Source organism: Dromaius novaehollandiae, chromosome 4 (assembly GCF_036370855.1).
Source record: "Dromaius novaehollandiae isolate bDroNov1 chromosome 4, bDroNov1.hap1, whole genome shotgun sequence".
NCBI classification, from domain to species: Eukaryota; Metazoa; Chordata; class Aves; order Casuariiformes; family Dromaiidae; genus Dromaius; species Dromaius novaehollandiae.
Genome location: NC_088101.1, coordinates 53,232,390 through 53,248,020, shown reverse-complemented (window position 1 = coordinate 53,248,020; position 15,631 = coordinate 53,232,390). Strand labels below are relative to the sequence as shown.

At 38.4% G+C, this 15,631-nt stretch overlaps 1 protein-coding gene across 4 annotated transcripts; it reads right to left on the bottom strand.

Annotated features, from left to right (window-relative positions):
• Positions 1–78: 78 nt before the first annotated feature.
• Positions 79–15,359, bottom strand: FAM149A (family with sequence similarity 149 member A). 4 transcript variants are annotated; one of them, XM_026105229.2, is made up of 14 exons: positions 15,103–15,357; positions 12,754–12,864; positions 11,301–11,430; positions 9,673–9,815; positions 8,248–8,373; positions 7,650–7,826; positions 6,268–6,458; positions 4,737–4,891; positions 4,019–4,122; positions 3,566–3,793; positions 3,130–3,250; positions 2,814–2,939; positions 2,332–2,410; positions 79–1,452 (listed from the first exon to the last, which is right to left on the bottom strand). In XM_026105229.2, the coding sequence occupies exons 1-14, from the start codon at positions 15,153–15,155 to the stop codon at positions 1,379–1,381; spliced, it is 1,818 nt and encodes a 605-aa protein (XP_025961014.1). In that variant the 5' UTR covers positions 15,156–15,357; the 3' UTR covers positions 79–1,378. The 4 variants fall into 4 exon arrangements, with proteins under 4 accessions (XP_025961014.1, XP_025961015.1, XP_025961016.1 ...); XM_026105230.2 differs by having other exon boundaries at positions 12,763–12,864; XM_026105231.2 differs by lacking the exon at positions 2,814–2,939 and having other exon boundaries at positions 15,103–15,359.
• Between the last annotated feature and the right edge of the window lie 272 nt (positions 15,360–15,631).

The window sequence follows — 15,631 nt, the reverse complement described above, 5'->3', positions numbered from 1 at the left end:
CTGGTTTCTCAGTCACTATCGTAACACCACTAAAGAATAAGCTTAGCGTAGCCAGAGGAAAACACTAAATCAGAAAAGTAATTTTTAAAAGCTTCCATTTACTCAAAAGAATGCAGTGTTTGACAACCATTGACATAAACCAGAAATCTGATAACAGTATAAATAGAAAAGATGTATTACAAATACTTTATCTTGGATTACCAATCCTTGAACATTTATAAAGAGAAGTGAGGAGAAGTGACATTAGTTCCCAACTGGAAGAAACTGACTGTTCTTAACTGCAAAATCTGGGCAAATAATTAAGTTTTTCTCCTCCTGTTTTACCTCTTCAACAGTTCTTCTACCACATCTATTCAAGCTGTACCGTCTTTGATGGAAGGAAGAATGACTTCGTGCACACACAGTATTAACACACTGGGACATGATCTTAGCTGTGACCCCTGGGCAAAACACAATCCCAGCCTTCTCCTTGATCTTCCTTCATTTGGGTCTACACACATGAAGTATTAAATAATGCTTCCACCCATTAAAGTAATTTTTTTCATATTAAACCTTTGAAGGATCAGGTACAAAGAAACATGATTGATTTGTACAGTAACAAGCAACATTTTATAAGAAATCTCAAGAAGTGGGAACTATCTTACTGACATGTCAGCATGCAGTTTCAACTGTTCAGGATCTACAAACAAGTTTGGCCTCACAGCAAAATCATTGCTGCCTGAAACAAAGTTTATCCCAGCAGTTTCACAGTAACTGACAAACAAAAGAGCTTAATTAGAAGCAATGAATGAATTCCATCTTAAAAGAATTAAAAGAAGAAGAAAAGGTAGGGACAGACAATATTTACAACAGAGCAACTGCAATAATCAGAGAGACTAAAAATGGAGAAATGTTAGAACAGGAGTTAAAGAGGAGATGCAGCAAACTCCTGTTGAAGAAAAAGTATTAATTTTATATATGATTGATGTTTGGATAGAGCCATAACATCTTTAACACTGAAGAAACATGAAAGAGTGGGAACAGGATGTCACAACCTAAGCATATTTGCTTCTTTAGGTGGAATAACATTTCCCAGAGGAAAGACAGAAAAAGAAGGAATGCCTGAGAAACAAGTAGAGGAGCAGCATCTTGACTTTGCAAAGAGAGCAGAGACCTGAAGCTTGGGGATCTCAACCATTTATTTCATTTTGCTCTAATTTTTATGTAACCTCTGCTTAGACAACTTTCAAAAAAGGCAATACCAGCATTCTGAGGATCACAAGGCTCAGCAGAAACTAACATACTGCACACGTTCTGTAGTACGCAAGATGCTAGCTGGTACATCAAGTACTTTAGCACTCCATCAGTGCAGGGTTTTTCTGTTTCTTCCTAAGCCGAGTTAAGAAGCAACCTGAAATCTCTTCCTTGAGGTTCGAGGATTTCTCTGAAAGGACTTGTAGTAATGCTGTGAACCTAGAAAACATAAAACGTTGTTTGTTAATTGCAGTAGAAACTGAAAGGCATGGCATAATTATATTTACTTCCATCAGCCTGCTCAGAAGGAGAATACAAACAGGTTAGCAATCATTCTATCATCTCTTATTACAATCATATAATTATTCAAACTCAAGGAAACATATATCCCATAAATGAATAAAGATTATGTACAGGCACTTAAATACCTCAGAAATCAGTTGGTCATCTTTATTTTAATAATGAAACCAAATTAGTCATTCACAGCCTGCTCTTTTTGTTGGTACTATAAACAGAAGTCTGAGTTGCAAACTGAACTTGTTTTTTTTTTTTATTCAACAGGGTTTTATGTTCAAAACCATAAACTTTCAATTTTACTTTTCCCCACATTAGAATTTTACTAATTTGGTGAATTTATATAGGGACTAAAATAAAAGAAAATTGTATTTTGTGTCACAAAATCAGAAAATTCATGGAACAGTTCACAAACATGTAATTGTGTTGCCATTCTAAAAGCAGCAAAATATCCAGCTTGTACATCACATAGCCTTGCCATAATTGTAAGAATAATGAATTCTTAATGAAAAGCAGGAAGAGGAAACTCCTCCTTTTCCTTCCAACAACCCTCCCTTCCTTCCAATAACCTTTCTTCACAACAAGCACAAGATGCTTTGCATGACTCCTAACAGTCAATAGTTTGGCTTATTTCAGACCACGAAGGGGAAAGAAATTTCAAAACCAAGAGTAAAAACATCCTGCCAAGCACGCCCATTCTTGTAAACAGAGATGGCTCCCCTGAACTCATTATTTCTTGACCGTAGTATGGGTTAGTAGGTTTTGTTGACTTCAAGCCTTCCAGGTAATTCTGATTTTGCCTACCTGTTGAAAACCCTTGACCCGTCCACGTTTGGTTAGCAAAATCCATGGGAGTCAGTGACCTTTTCTGAGGTGTGTCTGCCTGTAAAAAGAAAAGCAGTACTATTAGTTAGTATGGTACTCTTAGCTACTGAAATGGTTTTATTACAATTTTTATTACACAGTCCAGCAGAGTGAGCCCTAACAAGCTGCAAAGCTCCATGGAATACTAAAAACTGTACACTTCATGCATTGGTTGCCTCAAACGAACTGTTTGATGCATTAAGCCGAAGAAATCTCTTCTTCATACACTAGTCCTGCTTTTCAAGACTGCACATCCTCCCAAAGCCTTTTAACCTCCTCTTCTCTAAAGGGAGTAGGAATCCTGTAAACCAGAAATCAGAAGAGACCCAGTAAAAACTGCTGCAAAACCTTTTATAGACCAAAAATGGGCAAGAATAGAAGCTTCTTCATTTTTCCACATCTCTGCTTACAGCATAACATACCCTGAATGTATGCGTTGTTTTGGGCCTTGAAAATAGATCGATAACAGTTTGTTCTCTGAGTGGTCGTTGCTCTGTAGTGCCAGGTACCGCACTTGAAACTCTACTATAAGCATAATGTCCTTGATGCTAAAAGAATTAGAAAAGAATTAGCTGCACTGAGAGAATGCAGCTATTGAATCAGTTAAAATAAGAATTTTTCAATTGACATACAAAGAACACAACATGAAGACAACACAAGGAGAACACAAAGAGAACACAGGGACAGGGACAAGATAGCTTGCAGTTCTTCACTGGTATGAAAACGAACATAACTTACAGAGCTCTGTTGCAGTTGAGGTACTGAAAGATATTGTTCAACAGCCTCCGAGTTTATTGGTGGTAACTTGTTCTGAGTTGTATGTGCATGAGCAGAAGATAAACGATCCAAGCTGGCAGCCCTACAAAATTGTACAGGATCCTCTTTCAGGAAAATTCATATTAAGAGACTTTTTAGTTGAAATGATGAGAAACACCTAAACAGGACATTTCTTAATGGAGCTCAGCTACAGAAAGTAACAGCATTTAATGAAGCAACAAAAAAATAACATAAATGCCAGCCCTTAAAGAACACCATTCTGGTTGCTGTATTTTTCTGTCTGAATTCTATAATCAGTAACAAATCCTGGCTTAGTTCAAGTATTTTGCAAAATCCTTCACTGGCGTAAGTTCAGTAAAGTTCAGAGGAAAGCAAAAAGTAAAAAGAAAAAACTCACAATTTAGTCCCCCTAAGGATTTCATCATTGTACACATTAGGAGCTTTTGAGGAGGGTTGGTCAGAAGTGAGAGAAGGTAACCTACAATGGCTTGGTAGCTTCCTAGAAGATGCCAGCAGTACCCGAGATGATGAGAGAACACTGTTATCAGCAATTCTCCCCAGTTTAGCACGCACTGAGTTTGTTGCATTGGAGCCAGTGCTATGTAGTTTGTCTTCTTGCTCATTCCTAGGGGAAAAAGGAGGAGAAAGGTATAGGGAGAGAGAGAGAGGAAAAAAATGTAAAAGGATTTCTTAATATAGTATCACTGCAACCTCTACACATCTAAACATTCAGTCACATCAATGATGTGCACAAAGATGTCTGCATTTCTATTACCTTTTTAAAATTGCAAACATCTTTTACATAATATAAATTATGCTGCATTTTTTAAATTTCCAGACCAACATTTACCGTATTTTTTCTACTGTGGCCACATGCCTCTGTTGGAGTGGTTTTGCTTGAATTGTCATAACACCTTTCAAATCACTACAAAAGTTGCTGGAGAAACGGTGAATCTAGTAAAAGCAAAAAATATGCTTTATTTAACCTTTCAGTTTCAAGACTTCTTTTTTAAGGAAGACCTCAAAAACACGCAGTTAGAAGATATTTGTACTTGTTTACTTAAAAAGACTTTCAGTTAAGATGGTTCAGCAGAATTGTAAGTAGCAGATAGGGAAAATATGTTGTCTTGCTTATTTTAAAACATTCTTACAAACAAAATACAGTGAAATGTGTTATTGAACTGGAATTCAATTTGCAATATAAGCTTCAGTTGAAACTGGAATTCAATTCCCCCAAGTTTTCTTTTTTACTTATAGTCCAACCCATGGGAACAGAACCTAGAACACAATAAAAGTAGAATTGTTTTCTAAGGAGGGAATAGAGTCTGACAATCTAGTTTTTCTGCAAACTGATCTCAATGCTAAATTAAGCTTTTAGGAACCACTAAATGAAAACAAGCAACAGTAAGCACTAAATGCACCTTGAATGAACTTTTTTCCCTCTAAATGAGATGACTTACTTTAAGCACAAATAATCAGTTTTAAAAAAGGTCTTTTCTAGTTTCAATCAGGACTCTATCCAAGGTTAACATAAAAGAGACTGTTCCTGGGTGGAAAGTTATTTTTACCTGTGATGGAACAAAATGGGGACCATAAGACATGCTTCGTGCTTCAGAGCTTCTGGAAAGAGGCACACTCCCAGCATCTGCTGTAACACGAATGACTGGTAAATGTGACAGTTTAGCTGTAACAGCTTTCAGTTCTTCCACCCGTTTGTCACTCTCTGCACAACAACAAAATACAGGGAGTGTAAGGCATTCTTATGCTTTTACCAGTCAGTTTTTATTAAGATGCAGACAATATTAAACATCACAGTAAATACTTCTGCATAGTTTTAAGTTTCCACGATATTTAAAATCTACCATAAATGTCTTTCTGAAAGCACTTCCCATATTGTTTACACGTGCTCTGATAATGACAAAAAAGATGGTCTATACAGATGGAGTGTTTTCTCTCTTTTCTGGGCGGGGGGGATGTTAAGAAAATATTGCTAAGACTCTTGGAACATTATTAAAAAATTTCCCAGAGAAAGAATTACTTAAAAAAAAAAAAAAAACAAAAAAAAGCTAAACATACATATGAAAAGAAAGAACAAAGTCTGTTGAGCTTATCCTCATCTGACAGCAGCTCCATATTGTTTCATCATGGATATATACCATCATCTTATTTCTATTATAATCCCAAATTCTTTTACTCTCCTAGTCCAAATACTTTGCTTAGCTGTCTATTTGCCATAAGTTGATGCCATTCATAAAAGGAAAAGTGGACATATCAGAAAACTGCTAAGTTATCCTCCTTAAACCATAATATTGAGCTGCACAATCCACCTGTGATGTGAAAAGCCTTTTTACATTCCAGACATATTAAGTTCTGCAAACTTTCCCAAAAATTTATCGTTTCTCACTTAGTTTTAAACTTATATTTGAGGTTGATTATTCCGGTAGTTTCCAAAGCGCCCCACGACCACCACCACCAATTTTCTGTTATTGTCCTTTTAAAATAAATTGAAAGACATGAATTTTCCCTTAGCCTCCAAGGACAACACATGCACACAAAAGAACAGAATTTCACTGCTAGCTAACTTTTCTAGGGTTTACTTTTTTTCATTTAAGTCTGTTAAAACATCAGAAAAAAGTTATATGTACTGCCATTTCTTAATCCCACATTAAGCTCACGACCCCTTGCAATATCAGCACAGCTGTCTCTCTCTCATTAGTGCTTTGACTATCTAAGGGTTCTTTTTATTAACAAAGCTCAAGCAGTAAGACAAGGCTACTTTGATTCCTAGTTCTTAGATTCAGACCATGTTTTGTCTGTGATTCCTGCTACCAGCACTGATTTGCATCCTGATCTAGTGCTTTCTTGCAGTGGAGCTCTTTTTGTCAATGTTTTCTTCTTCATACCTCTAATCCACCCACCAAAAATCAGTTAGACTCTTATTTAAGACAGGGGTGACAGGTATCTCTGACAAGGCATTACGTATCTTATAATGCTGTACTACAAACATGGATTTTTTAAAATATACAGGTTTCCCAAACTTTAAGAAAAATTTACTTTTCCAAATTAGATTTGGTTACCATTTCTAAAAATATAAAATACCTGTGATATTCGTTTCCCATTTTTTTTTAATCAGCTCTTCCAATATTTCAATTATATTGCTCCAGATACAATCAAATACTTCAGAAGCTACAGCATCTTTGATACAGGCATTAGGAGACACAGGGGGAATGCCAGGTTTACTCTTCTTCTCAGCAAGATGCATTTTCTTTTGCTCCAAACTCTCATCATCGCTAATAAATGAAGCAAAGTCAAATGCGTTACCACCTTTTTCGACTTTTTTTTTCTTCTAATATGCTGAGCAAATATAAACACACATACAGAAGGAAAAAAGTCAAATACAGGTTTAAAAAATCAAATTCAGATGTACTGAGTACATATGGGAATAGAACCTAACAAATACCTATCTTGATATGTTTTTCTTTTGCTTGCAAGCAAAAAAAAAATCAAGTCAGTGTTTTATAACAAAGAGATTTGCAACTCGAGAAAAAACAGCTTTATACATGGCACTTCATCATTTGAGACTAAATTCTATGCTTTTTACCATAAGGGAACTATTGTTCCATGCATTTGAAAGGAGGACTATCACACAGAACATTTCTTCTATATCAGGTCCTGTGTATCTGGAAATATCTGCAACACTCATGTACCACTGATCAAAGAGAACCAACTCTGACAGATTTCTGCAGCCTGATAAGAATAGCAGAGCCTACAAACTTATGTTCAACTCCTTCCTTTCCACTCATGTGGGACACTTACTTTTTTTTTTTTTTTTTTTCCCTCTCCTTCCCACCTGGATAGGCTCAGGCTCTCGCAAAGAACATTTTAACCTGTATTTACTTTTTCATTAATGTCATCATATTTTCCTTCTTGAGATTACAAGGATGATCTCAAATTTATAATGGTTTCCACCATTTCCCTTTCCCTCCTCTGTCTTCCTCAAACTGAACTACAAATTTCTCAATTACAAATGAGACATTGTTGCATGGTCTAATCCACAAAATGATTTGGTTACTTTCATAACAAGCTTTATAATGCCTAATGTTCTAGTTAGGGAGAATGTGACATCTCAGAATTTAATCCTGAGAAGGAAACAAGAAACAAGCAAGGGGAAAAGGGAGTCCTGCATTCCACTGCCTGTTTCAGAACCAAGCATGCATTTTATTGAATTTTCACGTACAAAAAACTTTAAAACAGCCAGCAGCTTAGTCATTTAGACACATTCCTCTGACATAGGAAAGGTGAGTTTTGAACCACTAAAAAGACAATATAGGTAATTTTCCACATGACCAATGAGTGCTCTAGCCACCACACTACTGAATACAGGGACAGAGGGAACCATATTTTACAGCAGAGAACTCTGACCAGGCTCAATAATAATTCTTCATGGTATTCTTCAAAAAATACATACATCTGTTACTTACAGCTCCTTGTTGTCAAAGGCAAGATACTCCTCTATTTTTCCATCCACATCATAGATTTCTTCTTCCAGGAATGAATATGTGGAAGAGTCAGAGGCAGAAATCCTAGTGGAACTGGAATCTATTGTTTTATGAACTGGAGATGCTGCTGGGACCAATTTAGAGCCTGAAATGCAGAGCCTGGGGGGAAAAAAAGAAGAAAAAAAGAGAACTAAATATGCAAAGAAAGAAGCAACCATGTATTTAATTACGTTGAAATGTTTAATAAAAGTTACACTTTTACAAATCTCTGAAGAGGGAAGACAGAACAAAGTGGTTTTTTTTTTTTTTTTTTTTTTTTTGCTAAGTACCTTCTACTTTTAGTAAGCAAAGACCATGCAAGTGAAATAGTATTCTACATAGTGCTCAGAAATTCCAAACAATCAAGAGACTTGTTTTATATACTAGAAAACCTTACTTTATCACCTCTATACAGACAGCATGTCTTACACAGATGACAGCAAACTGCTGATACTTCTGCAAATATACTCTGAATATAACCTCCTCCCCCGCAACTGTAGTCATATCAAAAGAGAAAACCTACAAAAAATTGTTAACATACTCTTTTATATCAGTAGTATCATCATGGAGGCCAGGTAAAATGTTAGCGTCCACAGAGCTATCACTTCTGCTCTGAAAATGCTGAAAGCCTTCATCCTTCGGTAATAGCAGCTGCTTTCCTAGAACCCTGGGAAAAAAGTGGAGGGGAGACTGTAGATGAAAATAAACTCCACATACTAATACGAGAAATACAAACACCTGTAAACAGCTGGTAATGTCAAAGCACACCTTACATTTGCTTTGAATAAGCAGTTTATAGAGATGTCAGGTCCTTGTGCAGTACATTACACTAACCAGTATTTAAACAATCATTTAAACAATTAAAACTGAGCTGATTTATGCAAGTGGAGAATCTAGCTTATCATTTTTAAAAGTAAAGTCAAACATTTTCACTTGGTATAAAGGTGGATGAAGCAAGTAAAACTTCCTTTCAAAAGTCTGCAAGAAATAACATCTGTTATGACTTTGGTCACTCATCCAACTTTAGTGAACAATTCCATCAGTGTGAGCAGAAGTCATAATCCAAAATGTTTATATAGATAATGTTAGAATTAATGTACACTGGTACTAGAAAATGCACAAACACCAGCATACATAATGCACAGAGGCAGGGAAAGGAAAGGAAAGAGCAATTGCATTTAAGTGTACGCACAATTACACTGTAAAATGATTTCTGATCACAGTTTATGTAATTAATAACCACTGCTTCCTTATTAGCAAATATATCTAAAACACATTAAAAACATGCTGCAGTTATTGACAGCATTCTTTTTGATAGTGTTAACAAACTATTGACTAGAAGATTACTTAGACACATGCAGATCTAGGCTTAAAACAGCCTGGGGCCACCATATCTCACTAAGAACAGTAGGCCATTATTTATGAAGGTGGGAGCACTACTATGCAGCACAACACTGACTTCTTTCCTCTGCGTTATAAGAACCAGTCTTCAGGCTGCCTGGATGCTTCGCACATCTATGTAAAACACTTCTCATTAATCATGTGTTTATCCTCAGATCTGCTAGGAAGACATTATGGCTGTGGCATAGATCAGAAGCATGTGGTCACCTTCGTTTTTCATTTCTTTTTAGAAGAATCAGTAGAAGAAAGTAAAAGTGAATTTCCTGGGATTTCACATGCCTTCACCTCGCAAGTGTTTCTTTGTAAGATGCATTATTTCATTAGAAAAAGTGATTATGAAAATAGGTGATTTTTATTTTCTCTTAACATCCTGGTAATCATGGCATTAATCAAAGTAAATATCATTAGCACTAAAACAAGGGCACATCTCAGTCTCAGAGATCCAGATTCAAAAGTAAAGTCTTACTGATACAATATATTAAAAGCAATTCACATTAAGATACCAATCAAATTCACATTATAGTGATAACCGGTTAAAACCAGCATCAGCAAGAAATTTCCTTACCTTAGATGAAGAGATCGTTCAACCCAGTCTGCACATTCTGCTTGCAGGCTCTGAGTTTGAGAGGTCACTTTTCCTTCAAACAGCATTTCATCAATGTCCCAAAATAACTGATGTACTCTCTGTGTGCTGGCCTTATCAAATTCCTGCATATTATAAAATCAATAGTTGTTAGCAAATACTTATTATATTTATAGTCAAAAATCATATTTAAAGAGCAGGGTAACTGTAGACAGATTTGGCTGAACATCTCAGGATGGATCTTCAGACCACATGCTTTGAACACACAATTTATATGCTGCACCACAAAAAAAACAGGTAGCTGGCCTGAGCAGGGTGACTTAGTGAAAAGGAATTACATTTCCTATGAAGTCAACGTAACGCACAGCTGCCTAAGATTAGCCAACTGAAAACACCAATTATAAAGTGTCTGGACTCTTGGCTCCCTCCCTACTCCAAACCTGAGTCACACGCACACACCCCATACCTTTGAGACTGAAGGCCTCAAAGCCTCCTGCTTCTTTGAGCAGCACTCTTCTGAATAAAATAACTAAGACAGCAACGAGGAGGCACCTTCCTTCTCTGCAACATACCCTGGTGGCTAGGAAACATCCCTCAGTCTGAGAAATGGCCTTCCAAACCTGCTCACAGAAGCTGTAATTCAGTGCAACTAGAGATGGGTGAGCCCACAGGCAGACAGAGGGGCCAGAGGAGCCTGACTTTATCCAGCAATGTGGGCACAAGCGCTCAGCTGAGGGATCCCAGGTTTGATGACTGTCAAAATGTTATTTGCTACTTACATTAGATACTTCATTGCACTGAAAAAAAAGTGATAATTATCAGGGACCAAACCATATCTGTTCACTTCCAGCTGAGTGCTCCACCCATTCCAGGCCACAGAGCAGACCACATCAAACAGGAGTGGCAAAGTAACTCTCACCCAGGCTGTGATACAGTCTAGGGTCAGGCATTCTCCTGGATGGTGACAGACTGGGTCAGTACTTTAAAGATTAGGCCATTATGCTAAAGATGTAACTACCACTACCAGCCAGGGCTGGCTTTGTTTAAATGAAAGTGACAGTGGCTGTTGTGCTTTTGGATTTATTCAGTGCTGCCAGAGTGTACTAAGCACGCCTGAGAGATCAGATGCCTTAATGGACTTAAACTACGTCTGCATCATCTATGAAACAGAACCGAGCTTAAGCAAGAGCTAAACACTTACTTAATAAGAGTAGGACACTTATATGCATACTCATGAACATACTGCATGATTCAAAATGTTCAGAATAGCTCAATTTGGATGTTTTCTGCATTATGCAGCATTTGAAAACAGATATTTCTTTCACTCACTCGGACTCAGAAACCTAAATCCTATCTTCTTTTGTAAAACCGGCTTGTTTTCTCCAAATATCATTGTTTCATACTGTGTTTTTTAACACACATCAGCTGCACTGATACCAACTTGCACACAAAACTATCTTTTCAATACTCAGTTAATATACTTAATCATTACGCTATCATGGATGGAAATGATCAACTCTTCTGGACATGTGTTGCACACCCATTTTCTGTAAAAATTAACCTTTTCTACAATATTTAGATACAGTGTACTGTAACAGCTTGTGACGTACATCATCCCTCCAAGAGTAAAGCGAACTTCTTTCAGTAGACAAGCCAGTAGTATAGCTGTTTATGCCAGACCAAGAATTTTTCAAGTCTGTAGGTGTTGTATGACCACTAGAAAGTGATGAAACTGTTTCACTGTGGAAAGAAAATAAATTAAAATGAAGAATACATGAAGAATAAAATGAAGATTTTTTATACAAATGTTTTAAAAATAATGCAAGTGATTATATAAATGGATAGTGATACAGCCTCCTGTTGGAGGCACGATTTTCAGAACATACTATTAGAGTCAATGTGAAGAATTGCAAGTGTACGTTTGTAAGCAGAGGGCAATGGGTATACGCTATGTGTACCATTTATTGCCGTAAGGGCAACTCTTTCCACTGTATTACACTTTTTTACATATACCATTTTAATTTTAAGGGCACTCCAGAACTGCACTTAAGTATTTATTTTGCCTGTGTACAGATAAATATAAATACACACACACACCCCTACTTGCACACATACTTACTTTTTCAGCTCTAACAATTATTTTATGTTCTCCAGCATATTTAACAAGCACACCCAAAACTACACATTACTGATAACACAAGCCTTCTTTAACATTATTAGAAGCTATCACAATGAATTATTTAAAGCTGAGCATAAAATCTCTACATATGTGTCAATTCCATCCAGCTATATAACTGTACACATAGTATTTTTTAGACCATTAGACTTGGTATGCTTTAAATCTTGAATCATGGGATTCCAGCTTCTCAGAAGGCTCTAACTGGTCCTCTGCCAGCTACCACCAACACTGGGATACAGCAAAAGCAAGGGCAGTCAGACTGGCAGGCCAGCCAAACCCTAACCAGTGTGTATTGGAATGAAACTTCTGGAAAATTGGCTGGCCTGCAAAGCTGCCTACCATTATCTGCCTTTAACCATGAAGTCGGACTTACCTTCCAGGCTATGCTCTAAAAATATGCAAATCCATAACACAAACAGGGAACAAAGTTGAAACCCTCTAAGCAATGGTTTAGGTCGATTTATATTCCACATTGTGTGGAATCTGCATATTTCTATACCGAGAGAGGAATTACTTAGCTAGCGGAAGCAGAAGGAAAAAAACCACAGAAACGTATTCTAATTAACAAATGCCATACAAAAGTAGTAAGCAAATTAGAGAAAGAAAAGATAACAGGCAAATATTTTCTTAGCTCTACAATAATGAATTAACCTGGCTCATATGTAAAAGGCTGGACCATCAGGATCTCAGCTGATTAAACTTCTGCTTTACCTGCAAATTACAATTATTTGAAAAGTAAAATTCCCAACCTAATAATTGTCATCCATAAGAATGACTATGTGAATTGACATCCATAAGCATGACCAGTGAAAATGAATACCAATACTGAAATAATTAAGCCCAGAGTCCATTAATGGAGTACCATTTCAGAAGTTAATGCATACCAAGTATACCTGTCAATGGCTTCCTGCATGTTTTTCTCAAAAAGTGTTGGAAGAGACACTCTGCTTTTTTCTGAAAGACATTTATTTGTAGGACCTTTGGACAGCCCCTTCCTGTAAACATAAAAACACATCATTCTATAATATTAAATAAGCTTAACACGCATCCCCCCCCCCCGACAAAAGGGGAAAGTGTCTCTGTTGAATTTTTCAATCTTGTCCATGAAAACAAACATTTGCTTGAAACGAGCTACCTTGTTTTAAAATGTTTTTTATTTTTCACTATTTACACGAACACTTATTCAGTAAAACGTGCGTGTAATTTGGGATTTTATTCCAAAAGCATTCTGCTTCAATTTTGCACTTCAAAATTTTCCTGAAGCTAACACAAATGCAGCAGCACTTAAGTATTCCAGGAATAGTTCAAAGGCACAAAATAATGATTATTCATGCAGTAGTTATTAACTATGTGTTTCTGTTCAGTCATTAACCTAGAGTCAATTTTCCCAGATATATCTCTGCATAAAAACAAGTTACAGATATGCTGCCGAGCAAATGATTACCAAAATTATTACTTTACTAAAACTATGAATGCTGAACTTGGCTGTTTTGGTTAAGTCAACTGTGATGTTAGTCCAACATCAAGAACAAGGACATATTCTCAATACATTTACAGATTGCAAGACTTTATTTTTTTTTGAACAGAAGTTGCTTATAATCATGCTTTTCTACAATCCTGTTAAGTTCTGTCATTACCATACTAAACCCTCCTCTTCAAAACATACATAGATGTGTCAAAGGGTTCCTCAGAAAAAATCCTCAGACCATAACTGTGAATAGAAGCATGACTGCACCAAAGTACACTTGCGAATGAGTAACTGTAAGGAAACAGCTTATAGTTTCTGAGTTCTGTTGATCTCTCCCACCAAGAACTGTGCGTTGGCCCTGCAACAGTCACAGCTGCTCTACCTTCTTCCTATCCTTTCTTACACTTCTCCTGCCATTCAACAGATCACAAGGATGTATCTGTCAAAATCTAACTCCCCACTCACTCTAACCACATCACATATCATACTCCTATGCCTTGGCTAACAAGCCACCATAAAGCTACCACAGGTTTAAACTTCTCATCAGGGAGATGGACTTGCAGGGACCTGACTTCTAAATTCTTGGAAGCTGAGACAACAGTACAGGAAAGCATGTCTATATGCTCACTATAATCTTATTCCTTGTCCCCTAGGCACCTGCTTTTGTCTACTATCAGAAAAAAAAGATACCATATAAATGGCTTTGGCATGGGGCAGTCCCACAAAAACTTCACGTTGTTGTGGCACCAAGAGCCGTCTCCCAGGCAGTAGTGGCCAGCTCGCTTCCGCCCAGCGTTCTGCACGGGCAGCTAGTTCCCTCCGCTGCCATTTCATCTGCCATGTTATTGCCCAGTCAGTTTTATAGGGTCTTTCTGATTTTTTTCATACCTGATCCTTGTTGCTAGCATCTTTCCACTGCTTCCTATCATCACCAAGCCTTCGTGCTTCACCGCTCACCTCTTTATGTGGGCAGCTAGGGATATCTTAAACAACCCAGGGCCCAGCACAGACCCCTATGCAACACAGTTGGAAAAGAAACCACAGTTTCTTTCCTGTCATAGTGATTTGCCTGCCCAGAAACCTTTCCTCTTGGCTGCTTAGTTCCCTCAGAAGACTTCAGTAGGAGACTGATGAAAGTCTTTGGCAAGCCAAACAGACTATACCAATCGGATCTCCTGCATCTGCAACGCTTGCTTACCCCTCAAAGAACCACAATAGTCTGTTGGGGCTTTAAAAGAAACCCAAAGCTACATATATGAAATTACCCCCTCCTACCTCCACAAAGTATCACTAATAAAATTTCAGACTTTCTCTGTGAAAACAGCATATGCATAACATTTAACGGCATCAAATACTGTGCGAGATGTAGGCAAGGAAAGGGTTTCTGCCACACTATTCCACTGCATGCAGCAGTATTGCTCATGCTGACTCGTTGGACCACATGACATCAGAAGATAACCTAGGAAATGATTGCAATAAAATGAAAGAAAAGAGAGAGGGGAAAGACACGCACACACTACGTACACAGCACATTTCCGCAGCACTGGCAGGCACTTCCAGCAGCCAGCTCCTGACTGCTCTCAAGCCTTAACCGATGCCTCTGCAATTGCAGGCATGAAATCACGACAGTACAAAATCACCCGCTGTCTGCCCACCCGCCAGGGCTTCACTTACCACCCGCTCCCGCAGCGTGCTACCCAGCCAGCCCAGGGACACCGTCCCCAGCAGCCCGCCGCAGCTAGGTGCCCCCCGCCGCCACACTCACCCTACGACGACGAGCCCCCGGCAGCCGCCCCACGGCCCGCTCGCAGCACGCATCGGTGCCGCCGAGGGACAGAGCACAGTCAGCGGGAGCTGGCGGGCAGCTGCGGCGCCTCCCCCGCCCGGCCGCCGGCACCGAGGGCAAGGCCACGCGGTGCCCCCGCCGTCCCGAGGCGGCACTCACCGCCGCCACGGCTGGCGGCCCCCCGAGACTCCCGACCCGGCTCACGCTCTCGCCGCCCAGCTCCCGGATCTCCACGAGCAGGGGTGGCGGGACAGAGCGTAGGCTGCAGACTTACGCTAGACCATTTCTCCCCAGCACCAGTACGTCAGTTCTAACATCTGTGTGTCTTCCTGAAGCCTCTCTCAAAGAAGACAGTATCTCTCTTCACAAACAAGAAAAAAAGGTATTCTTACCAGAAAAGAAAAATAAAAGGCAATATTAAGTGCAGTTAAAATTAAAAAGTATGAGGTATAAAACCTCTCGTCGCAGGAGAAACAACCCAGCAACATTAAACTGATACTTAACTCTT

Excerpts from the sequence above, each read along its gene's own strand:
- FAM149A (XM_026105229.2), bottom strand. The coding sequence starts at position 15,155 with ATGCGTGCTGCGAGCGGGCCGTGGGGCGGCTGCCGGGGGCTCGTCGTC. Across the intron at positions 12,865-15,102 it reads CGGGGGCTCGTCGTCGTAGG|GAAGGGGCTGTCCAAAGGTC; the intron begins GTGAGTGTGGCG and ends TTATGTTTACAG. Across the intron at positions 11,431-12,753 it reads GCCATTGACAGGTATACTTG|TGAAACAGTTTCATCACTTT; the intron begins GTATGCATTAAC and ends TTCTTTCCACAG.